General features: G+C 45.7%; 1 protein-coding gene across 1 annotated transcript; it reads left to right on the forward strand.

The window, feature by feature from the left end:
* Window positions 1–173: 173 nt before the first annotated feature.
* LOC132496979 (olfactory receptor 2H1-like) lies at window positions 174–4,266 on the forward strand. Its single transcript, XM_060109761.1, is given in 7 exon segments — window positions 174–285; window positions 922–1,233; window positions 1,565–1,741; window positions 3,130–3,231; window positions 3,312–3,448; window positions 3,451–4,114; window positions 4,116–4,266. Coding segments are annotated over 3 exon segments (933 nt in total). The 5' UTR covers window positions 174–285; window positions 922–1,233; window positions 1,565–1,741; window positions 3,130–3,231; window positions 3,312–3,330.
* The last annotated feature ends 6,743 nt before the right edge of the window (window positions 4,267–11,009 follow it).

Raw genomic sequence — 11,009 nt, forward strand, 5'->3', positions numbered from 1 at the left:
TCTCCATGTGGCAACAGGTCCAAACTAGCAAGCAGGGACCGGAACCGTCCAGCTTCTCAGGGTTTGTAGTGCTGGACCAAAGAGAAGAGTCCTCCGGGGGTCCTAGAAGGGCGAGCCGCGCGTTACCATGGAGACCGCGGAATGGAAAGGTTCTGTCTGCACTTTGGAGTTCAGCCCCTCGTCTCTGAGGTGCGGGTGGGGATTTTTGGACCTCACCTGAGGAGGCCTTTGCGCTCCTTCGGCCCCACCGCGATGAAGGCAGGACCCGCAGGGTCGGCGGAGAAGGTGAGTTTGCGGGGCAGGTCTGTGAGGCCGTGTCCGGGGTTCTGGCGGGAGCCCCTCGCTGGCCTTCTGGGGAGGGGCGGGGCCTGCGGTGGGAGGTGGGATGGGATGGGTTGGGACGTAGGAGGACCCGCCTGCTGAAGCATATTTATCTTTACCTCTTCTAATCTGTTTTTCTCTCCTTCTCCTTCTCCTCCTTCTTTAGGCCATCCTTTAATATTACAGTTAAAGTTTTTTTATTTGGCAAACTGGTGAATATAGCGCTTATTCTGGGTCAGGCCTTGTCCTAAGTGTAGTATACATATTGATGTTCATTCGTTTAATTCTCAAACAACCCAATGAGGTAGGTACTATCACTACCCCAATTTTTAGATAGGCAACTTGAAGCCTAGATATGCTAAAAGCTTACCCACAGTCGCATAGCTGGTAAGGTGAGGAGAGGAAACCCAAACGATATGGTGCTCTAAGTCTTTTCTCATGAATTCTGAAACTCTCATCAGAGCTTTAACTTCCTTCCTCTTTGCAAGTTTCTTTCCCCGTCGGGCTGCTTGGTTTTGTGATTTTTGTTGATGTGGTACTACTCCCATTCATGACTTTCCCTCCCTCCCTCTCTCTTTTTTTCCTGCCCTTTTCTTTCAGGCCAGTAACTTAAAATGCAGAGTGGAGCCACTGAACTTCACTGGTATCTAAAGCCATACTGCCAATAGACAAAAAATGCAGAGCAGCTCCTGCCCCTTGGCTCAAAATGTCAGTCACTGGGAGAAGGCAGTTACTTCTGATGGGTGTTCACAGGGATTTGGCCCCCTTGAGGAGACCTGTCCTGAGCAGCAGGCCCTAGAAGTCCTACCTGGAGAGAGACGGGACTGGATGTGGGTACATGATTCACCTAGCAGAGAGAAGGTCACAGTAGTGATGGGAGATGAAGAGCGAGATCTGGATGGAGAAGAATGGGTAAGAGGAGGCAGTGTTTCTACTGGCCAGGGAAGAGAAACAATGAATGATGTGGTTTTCTTAAGGGCTAAAGAAAATAGTGGCTAAGTGCCTCAATTGAGTTTCTTCCTTAACCTCTTTGTTATTGACTGTATTGATAGTCTTTAAAGTTGCATGCTTTTTTAGGAAAGACTGTGCGTATCCTCTGTCTTTTTCTAAAATGGAACGAGAATTGGATTTTCCCTTCTCTGTAGTCCAGAGAGATTGCTCTTTCATATCTTTCCTAGGATTTTAATTTTAACATGTAAATAATCCCTTTTTCTTTTCCCTTTGATGACATTCCTACATGTAGGTTCCATCCAGTGCCCAGGAAGGGGAGAGCTTGGCATGTGAGAAGATTTTGGCATCAGCTTTCGATGCACGAGTTATTCAACATTGGCCCATAGTCATCCAGCCTGAAAATGTCATTCCTTTTTCTTGGGTCCTTCAAAAGAGAGGTGGGGAGCTAGCAGTCATTCCTGCTTATAAGGTGAGTTCTGGTGGAAAAGGAGCCAGAGCATATCTTTGAAATGATGGTACCAAGAACTGATTTTTAGTTGTTATACATATGAATATTAAAAAAAAATAGACCTAAATGAACATTGGGCTGTATTATACCTGATATATCTATGGGAGGAGAGGCCAGCTCTCAGTATTATAAGGCCAGCTTTCCTTGTCAGCCCCTTGTACATCTGGAGCAGATGCTAAACAATTCATTCATTTATTTATTCATGCATTTAATTCATGCATTCATTCATACAACATTTGTTGAATATATTTTAAGTGCCAGATAATTATTCTGGGCAGTAGAGATTAAAAAGTTAAAAGTTTAATCTCTTTTTAAGAGATTAAAAAGTGATGTCTTGATAAAGTTTATATAGGAGTCTTTGGAACCACTCTTACAACTTTTCTGTAAATTTAAACTTATTTTAAAATAAAAAGTTTTTAATCATATGTGAATGAAACTAACCAAGCATTGTACAAAACCAAAACTCTGTTTAATGCCCCAAACTCAATATGGTGTATTTTCACTACTAATTTCATCTTATATGAAAAGGTAGCGTTTCATGTCCAAGCCTCAGTTCTTATGGAACTTTTGCTGTTATAGAACCAGACAATAATCATTTTTTGACTGACACTATATTTGTTTTTATTTTCCACATTACACATAATGGAAAGTTGAAGAAATCTCGACAGACCACATTTCACTCGCTGGTGAAATCCCCTGCAAATGTGTAAAGTAGACAGAACATGAATGATTCTAGGAAACTTGTGCCCATCACTAGAAAGCAAGTTAATTCTACAGAAATATTTGTAATCAGAAAATTCACTCAACACATGTTTCTTTGTAATTCCATCCATACATAATAAAGGGAAATTTCAATAGTAGCACAGTGCTCAGAATATAATAAGTACTTGGCGACTTCCTTGGTGGCGCAGTGGTTAAGAAATCGCCTGCCAATGCAGGGCACACGGGTTTGAGCCCTGGTCCGGGAAGATCCCACATGCCGCAGAGCAACTAAGCCTGTGAGCCACAACTACTGAGCCCGCATGCTGCAACTACTGAAGTCTGCACATCTAGAACCCATACTCTGCAACAAGAGAAGCCAGCACAATGAGAAGCCCTTGCACTGCAACGAAGAGTAGCCCCAGCTCGCCGCAACTAGAGAAAGCCTGCGTGCAGAAACGAAGACCCAACACAGCCAAAAATAAAAAAAAAAAAAAATTTAAGAATATAATAAGTACTCAATAATTGTTTGCTGAATTAATTAATCCATATTTTATATCAGCTTTCTTTGCCTTCAGCCAGTAAGTCTGAGGTACGTGTAAAGCTTCGTCTGTCTCTCAGCACATTCATGGTTTCCTCCATTCTACTAGACAATGTTTGACCTGGAGACACAGGGGAAGAGAAGGGGCTGCTGGATGTTGATGTACCTGGGAAAGCTGGGTGAAAGGAATGGGAAGAGAAACGTCCACCTGGTAAGACCTGACAAGTACCCAGGGTGAGTTTTTATAAGACAGATGGGAACGCACTGCTCAGACACCTCTCGTCCCTCTAGGTCTGGACAGGAATAGGCCATGGTCAACCACAGCTCCCTGGTGGACTTCCTCCTTCTGGGCTTCTCTGAACACCCAGGGCTTGAAAGAATCCTCTTCGTGGTTGTCTTGATTTCTTACCTCCTGACTCTAGTGGGCACATACTCATCATCCTGCTGTCCATGCTGGACCCCAGGCTCCACTCCCCAATGTACTTTTTCCTCTCCAACCTCTCCGTCCTGGACCTCTGCATCACTAAAAGTTTTGTTCCCCAGATGCTGGTCAACCTCTGGGGCCCAAAGAAGACCATCAGCTTCCTTGGCTGCTCTGTCCAGCTCTTCATCTTCCTGTTTCTGGGGACCACTGAGTGTGTCCTCCTAATAGTGATGGCCTTTGACCGCTACGTGGCTGTCTGCCAGCCCCTCCACTATACCGCCGTCATCCACCCCCGCCTGTGCCGGCAGCTGGCAGCTGTGGCCTGGGTAATGGGTCTGGTGCAATCAGTAGTCCAGACACCACCCACCCTCCACCTGCCCTTCTGCCCCCATCGGCAAATAGATGACTTTGTATGTGAAATCCCTTCTCTAATTCAACTCTCTTGTGGAGGCACCACCTACAATGAAATTCAGTTAGCTGTGTCCAGTGTCATCTTCCTGGTCATGCCACTCACCTTCATTCTTATCTCTTATGGTGCCATTGCCTGGGCAGTGCTGAGGACTAACTCCGCCATAGCATGGAGAAAGGCTTTGGGGACCTGCTCCTCCCATCTCACTGTGGTCACCATCTTCTACAGTTTAGTCATTTCCGTTTACCTCCAGCCCAAATCCCTATGCCCAGAAGAGGGGCAAGTTCTTTGGTCTCTTCTATTCCGTGGGCACTCCTTCACTTAACCCTCTCACATATACCCTGAGGAACAAGAAGGTAAAGAGAGCACTCAGGAGGCTGCTGGGGAAGGACGAGGACTCCAGGGAGAGCTGAGCGAGAACTGCTTGATGTGCGTGAAAAGTGAGAGCAACTTCTTCATGGTTTTGTCAGGAAGTCTGTGTTCCCCTCACCTCTGCTCTCCTCACATCCATCATGTCACAGAAATGGATGACAGCCACGTGTGTGTGCATGCATGCAAGTGTGAGTGTGTGTGTGTGAGAGAGAGAGACAGAGACACAGAGATTGAAAATGTGCTAAGGGGAAGTACTTATCTCCGTATGAAACATATGAACCAAATTTAATATTTTCTCTATTTTGTATTTCATACATTTCACTTCCATGGTGATCTCCCCAATTTTATCATTTCTATTTCCAACTCACCTCCTTGGCACATCATCACTATTTCTTTACCTCCACTTCTAATTTCTACCATAGTTTCTTTACTTCTCCCTCGGGTTTTTTCCCACTTCCTTAAGTGTCTGTTTTGCATTGTTGTTCTATTTTATCCCCCAAATGACAGCAAGGAAGGGGGGAAGTTGAAGTCCAGGGGTTCAGAAACTCGCCCAAGGACATGCAGTGTTAGGACTAAAACCCAGGCCTGGTGACTTCCATCAGGCAACTAACTTCTCAAATACACACTGTTGCTTTCATACCGTTGTCAAATATTTCAGTATCCTTAGGCTGGAATTCAGAACAGAGCCTTAGTAGAAAGCTTACCTTCTTCAGTTCTAGTGTTTCATCTTCTACAGCACCCACAAATAGAAAACAGCTCAGACAGAGAGGGAGACCTCAAAATGTTTATGCCGGCAGGACAGTTTTAACAATGTGGGCTTTGGTGCCATCGACTGGCAGTATATAGTATTACAACTGGCATTGCAGACTCCTGACCTAAGACCTCTCTAAGGTCATCAGGTTTGTACTCTTGCTCAGAAAGATGATAATTATCATATTGTTATTATTAGGTATTTATATAGTGATTATGATACTCCAGGTACCATTTAAAGTAATTTTCACACATTGACTCATTTAATCTCTATTACAACACTATGAACCAGGTAATATCACCATCCTTTTTCAGATGCAGAAACTGAGACAGAATTTAGTAGCAGCTTAACAATTTCAGGCCTTTGGACCCAGGAGGGCTGGTTCAAGTCTCCAGGCTCTTAACCCTGTGCTTGAATACAAATAGTGTCTTCCCAGCACGGGTGAGAAGTCTCATATCTTTCAGTAAACTTTGAGGAAATCATCCCAGTCTAGAAATATGTCTAATTTATTAGACCCCCCCGCCAGCTGAAGGAGCTTTGCTTCCCTGGAATAAGAGTTTATCAGATGCTCCAAAGCATCCCCTGAGAACAAGAAACAATAGCTGCCTGGAGGAAGTTTTGGTACAGTTCATGTAGTGTGTTCCTGGCTTAACTCCCCCACTGGATTTCAGACTCATAGAAGCAAGGACCAGAATGTTGCAGAAAATTGGCCCCCGATTAGTTCTATATATGAATGAATGAGTGAGTGAGTGAATGAATATCTCCAAAAAATGTGTAAAATTTCCTGGGGTCCTAATCTCACAGACGCTGTCTCCCAGCTTTCCCCATGGCAGTGGCAACAATACCAAATTCTCTCAGATACATGCTGATGAAATAAGAAAAAGGGAAATCCTAGTTTTATTCTAGTCCCAACACAAAATGGCTTTGATTCAACATTTACTCTGGCATCAGCACAGAACAGCAGCATTAACACTATTTTAATCCTAATCTTCATTTTAGCCATTCATGTACTAATCTTCTTGCCTCCTTGACCTCCTAATTTGATTGTATCCTATACTAAATGTAGATCCCCTATTTTATATTTAATAATCCTAATCTCAACCCCACAAGAGATGCTAACCCTAGTTCTAATTTTCAAATCACTTATGTAATACATTTTTGTCATGATCACCTCTATCCTCTTTCTCTCACTGGGACCTGGAAACCTCTACTTTTGTGGCCTGTTTATCAGCTCCCTGTGCCCAGAGGCCCTAATGTTCTCATACAGTAAAATCCTTTCTAGACAGACTCTAGGGGAAATACAACAGAGAATTAAATGAAGCAGTGTAAACAATCTGTTTTAATGAAAACTGATTTGTTGAATAAGTGGATTAACAGAGGTTTTAGGACTAACATCTTATTTTGAATGCATTCCGTCTGTGTGGACAGTTATCTACTGGATACCCTAGGGGAAAACCCAGCACAAGCTTACTCAGTCACAACCCTCAAAGTGTCCAAAGCAGATCAAGATGGTCAGAGACACAATTCCAACATAAGTAACCACTACACAACTGAGTTGGGGGCAAGTACGAGGCCAAAGGCATAGAGAATGAAAGAATAAAGTGTACGAGCATTGGGTGGTGTGGGCATCAGAGAATTCTTCCCTGAGGTTTAAAACACAGCAGAGGGAACAATATTAATATGAAATATTTGCTGATTTACTGTGTGGAAAGAGCTGGCATACATATGTTGTGCGTTAAGATGGGAAGATGTGGGGGAAGGAGTTACACCAGGGAGCCAAATGGTTTAAGGAGAAAATATGGATTATTTTAGAAATATAGAGAGGCTACTGAATTGGATGCAAGTGGAAAAGGGGATCCCTTGCAGATGATTAAAGACTACAGGATTTAGGTCCTGTGCATGTGGGCACTTCCCTATCCAATACGGCACATGAGTTGGAAGCACTTAAGGGGACATTATTCAAGAACCTCAGGGTGTAATCACCAGTTCACTTCTGAAGGGCTCACTGAACCATGAATAGATCCTGAAGCACAGGGCCCAGCTTCTGTTTCCCCTGTGCAGAATTAGTCACTCATGCCTGAAGGGTACCAGGATATGCCACCCCAAAATATGTCTCTTTGGCATATGGATTATTTTAAGCTAAAGGCCCATTGAGAACCAGCAGCTGCAAGAAAACCTCTAAAACAGGGCACAAGTTTTCTTTTTGTAAATTTACTTTTATAAAGGTGTCTCCCTCTCCTGTACCAGGAAGAGGAGGACTCTTAACAAATCTTATCTAAGGAGAAGGCACAGACTTAAATCTGCATAACAAACCTTACTAAACAATCCCTATTTACCACACTTTTCCTGATCACTTTCCCAAAGCTGGCCTCCACTACCCAGAAGCCCAAAACCCCTTAACCCCTTTTCCTTTGTTTAGCTCAAAATGGTATATAAGCCCCAGTTCTAGCCACCCCTCCGAGTTCCTCAGCACTGAGTATTCCTAAGCATATTCGCGATGCACATGTTAATAAACTTCGTTTTTTCTCTTCTTAATGTGTCTTTTGCTGGTCTCCACTTGCAAGGCCCCAGCTAAATAAAGAACCTAAGATGGGTTGGGGGAAAAGATTATTTGTCCTCCCCTCCACCCCCGAGAACACTCTGTGCGCTGCTTAGTGTTACTGCCCCTCGGCTCCCTCTGCCCACGACGTCGCAGTTCCGGCACAGCGCCCCCTCGCGGAATCCTCCGTGCGGTTCACGGCAGCAACACAGGTCTCGTCTCCCACGACCGTCTCTAGTGTTTCCTTCCTGGCTCCAGGGGCCGCTTAAGTGGATGCTTCATTGGTTAAGTATTTTGAATATCACCCCGTTTGGGGGGGAAAGCTGTCTGATATGAAGCCCACCCTCCGATTCCCCTCGGGTTAATGGACCCTGAAGTACAAAGTAACAGAATTCCCAAAAACCGGAGAGAATAAACTCTATCCACAGTGTCCTAAAATTACAATGGACCGTGGGAGGAACCACAATTGGCAGAAACGGCTAGGTGTGGGACTACCGCTGGCCTTGAAGCATCCAGAAGAAATCAAAGACCTGGGAAGAGGCTGAAAGTCAGCAAATAGACAAGACTGGGTGATGGACCTGCGAGGATAGACAGCAGCGTGCGAGGTGCAGTGAACGCTCGCGTTGGAGCAGGCAGACCAGATGCGGTGGATCATTCTTTCCAAAGAAGGTTGCAGCAACATATTTATTGCATCCCACGTGTTCTTTTCACAGTGGGACTGACGCTCCGCCCACCATGACGTGAGACCCATGTTTCCTCTCCTTGAATCTGGGCACAGCCTTGTGACTGCCCCAACCAATGGGATACTCTCCCTCCCTCCCTCCCTCCCTCCCTCCCTCTCTCTCTCTCTCTCTCTCTCTCTCTCTCTCTCTCTCTCCCCACACTTGCCTTTGGAACCCAGGCACCATGTTGTAAAGAATTCCAGGCTGCATGGAAAGACCAGGTGTGGGGGTTCCAGCTGACAGCTCCAACTGAAGTCTCAGCCAACACCCATCTTTAGACCCTTCTGATGATTCCAGCCCCCAGCCTTCAAATCTCCCCACTGTCCCCTGAGTTCCTGACCCACAAAACCATGAGAGATAATAAATGATTATTGTTTTAAGCCAGTGTTTTAGGGTAACAGGTTACGCAGCAACAGACAATAATTCACTCATCCTGGATGCTGGCCCTCCTCATCAGCTGTGTGACCCTGAACAAGAGTCTTCCTCTCCGAGCTGCAGTCTCCTTGCCAGGTAACAGACATGAGTGCACAACACCTTCCCACAGCACCATCCTGAGCAGCAGAGGTAACGAATGCAAGATGCCCACACTCCTGGCTGTTCTCTCAGGCTACCTTGTTTATTTATTTCACCTGCCTACTTACTTACTTCATCTTCCCTCTTTGAGGATGTACATCCCACGAAAGCCCATCTTGCCCACTGCTCTACCCCAGGGCCTAGAAGCACCTGCCACAGTAACTTCCCCATCAAAACGTGCTGATTAGGACTTCCCTGGTGGCGCAGTGGTTAAGAATCTGCCTGCCAATGCAGAGGATACAGGTTTGACCCCTGGTCTGGGAAGATCCCACATGCTGTGGAGTGACTAGGCCTGTGCGCCAGAACTACTGTGCCCATGCACCACAACTATGGAAGCCCTCACTAGCTGCAACTGGAGAGAGCCTGTGCGAAGCAAGGAAGACCCAACGCAGCCAAAAAACTTTTGATTGATTGAAAAAATAACTAACATAGTAGCAAAGTGTTCACAAAATTCTGTTAGTAAATGACTAGGGCAGGGAGGCAAGAGGCCAAGTCAGGGCACAGCGGGAGCCACTGAGGCCTGGCAAGCAGTCTAGAGCCCACGGTGCTCTATAGTCAGGAGGAGATCTGAAGCCTGAGGGTGAAGCCCATCCTGACCGAGGCAGGGCTGGAGAGGCCAAGGGAACAGCTCTTCCCAGAACTGCTGAGTGGTGGCTGCACCACCCGGCAACACATCTTCCTCACACCAGGAGCCTCTGCTGGCCCTACTATTTGACCTGGTCCCTGTCTGTGCTCCTGCCAGCAAAGAATGTCTGGCTTGACCTTGGCACAGTAGAACTGACCCTCTGTAATTTGCAGCTCCGCTAAGTGCAAAGAAAGTTCAAGGTGGTAACTCTGGTCTCTTCTGTTCTACCCAGGGCTGGGATATAGCTCCTGCTGCTGCTTCTGAAGCCAACCGTTCACTTTCCACACTAAAGGCTTACCTAATCCACAGGCTTCTTCCCCTTTTCTCGAGAATATTCTATTGTGGGAAGAGGGGAAACTCAAATCAAGTCCTATTGGTCCAATGTGGATAATCACAGTAGAATGGTTTTCAAGTACTGCTGGTCCAAGATTTAACCACCCATGCTCTCAGGGAACTTCAGAACTTGGCTCTTCCACAGGATGGTGAAATGAGAGGGCCCATCCAATCCTTGTAGCTCTTTTGCAAAACAATGAAAATCACTTTAAAAAAAATCAGTGCTATGGGGAAAGAGAAAAATTGAGCTTCAAAAAGGCACTTCTCCAAGAGGACACAAAGAATTACAGAAGTCCCAAGCAATGTTTTGTTTTGTTTTGTTTTCCATTGGCCATTCAACACTTTCTTTCACGTGGATAGCCAGTTCCTGCCAAGATGCTCAGAGTTCTTAGACAAAGACTTTTAAGGCTGGAAGCACTCAGGGCCCATCTCATCTGCTGCCTCCTAGCAGTCTTATTTTTTTGTTATTCTTAATTCCTAGGAAGAAGACTCCCCACATCTGTTCAGCCAAATGCTCCAGGCTCCCATAACTGCCCATCACTATCAGAGAACTCATTAAACAGTAGCAACAGTGGCTAGTGTTTACCCAACATGCTCCATGAGGCAAGAACCATCGTGAGCACTTGTCCTTGCAGCCACCCTGTGGAGGGCTGGATGATGAAGATGGTGATGATGACGATGAGTCTTATCTTCGTAAGTGAGAACTTGGAGAATAAAGGAAATTTTTTGCATGTGGTAGAATCTGAAGCTCGGGTAGTTAGACTCCAGTGCCCACACTTTTAACCACTAATGTCATCCCTCACTAACCTCAGTCCTAATAGTGTCCTGCTTTGCCCTGCTAAGCCCTCAATGGATCAATAAAACACCTTTTTCCATCCCTCCACTGCAGTGCCTTTTCATCAACGTGGCGTCTCCCGAGCCTCCCTCCTTGGGCTGAAGCCCACTCTGTTCACAGTAAAGAACAAGGTGCTGAGTCACTCCGTTCACTGGTTTATTGAGATTTGGGGAGCTCCTTCCCCAAGAGACACCACAGTGCAAAAGGAACGCCACCTCCCGCCCCATAGGACCATCTTCCATCTCAACAGTCAGGGGTGCCTTCCTTTGGTCAGGATTCTCACCGAATATCCACTGGAAGCAGCTCCCCAAACCTGCCCCCATTTCTTCTCCTTTCTTTCCCCCAGAAAAACACAAAACCAAGGGAGCACTCTTGGGAGAGGATGATTGTGAGTGTGGACCAAGGG

The sequence above is a fragment of the Mesoplodon densirostris genome, chromosome 10 (assembly GCF_025265405.1).
Source record: "Mesoplodon densirostris isolate mMesDen1 chromosome 10, mMesDen1 primary haplotype, whole genome shotgun sequence".
NCBI lineage: Eukaryota > Metazoa > Chordata > Mammalia > Artiodactyla > Ziphiidae > Mesoplodon > Mesoplodon densirostris.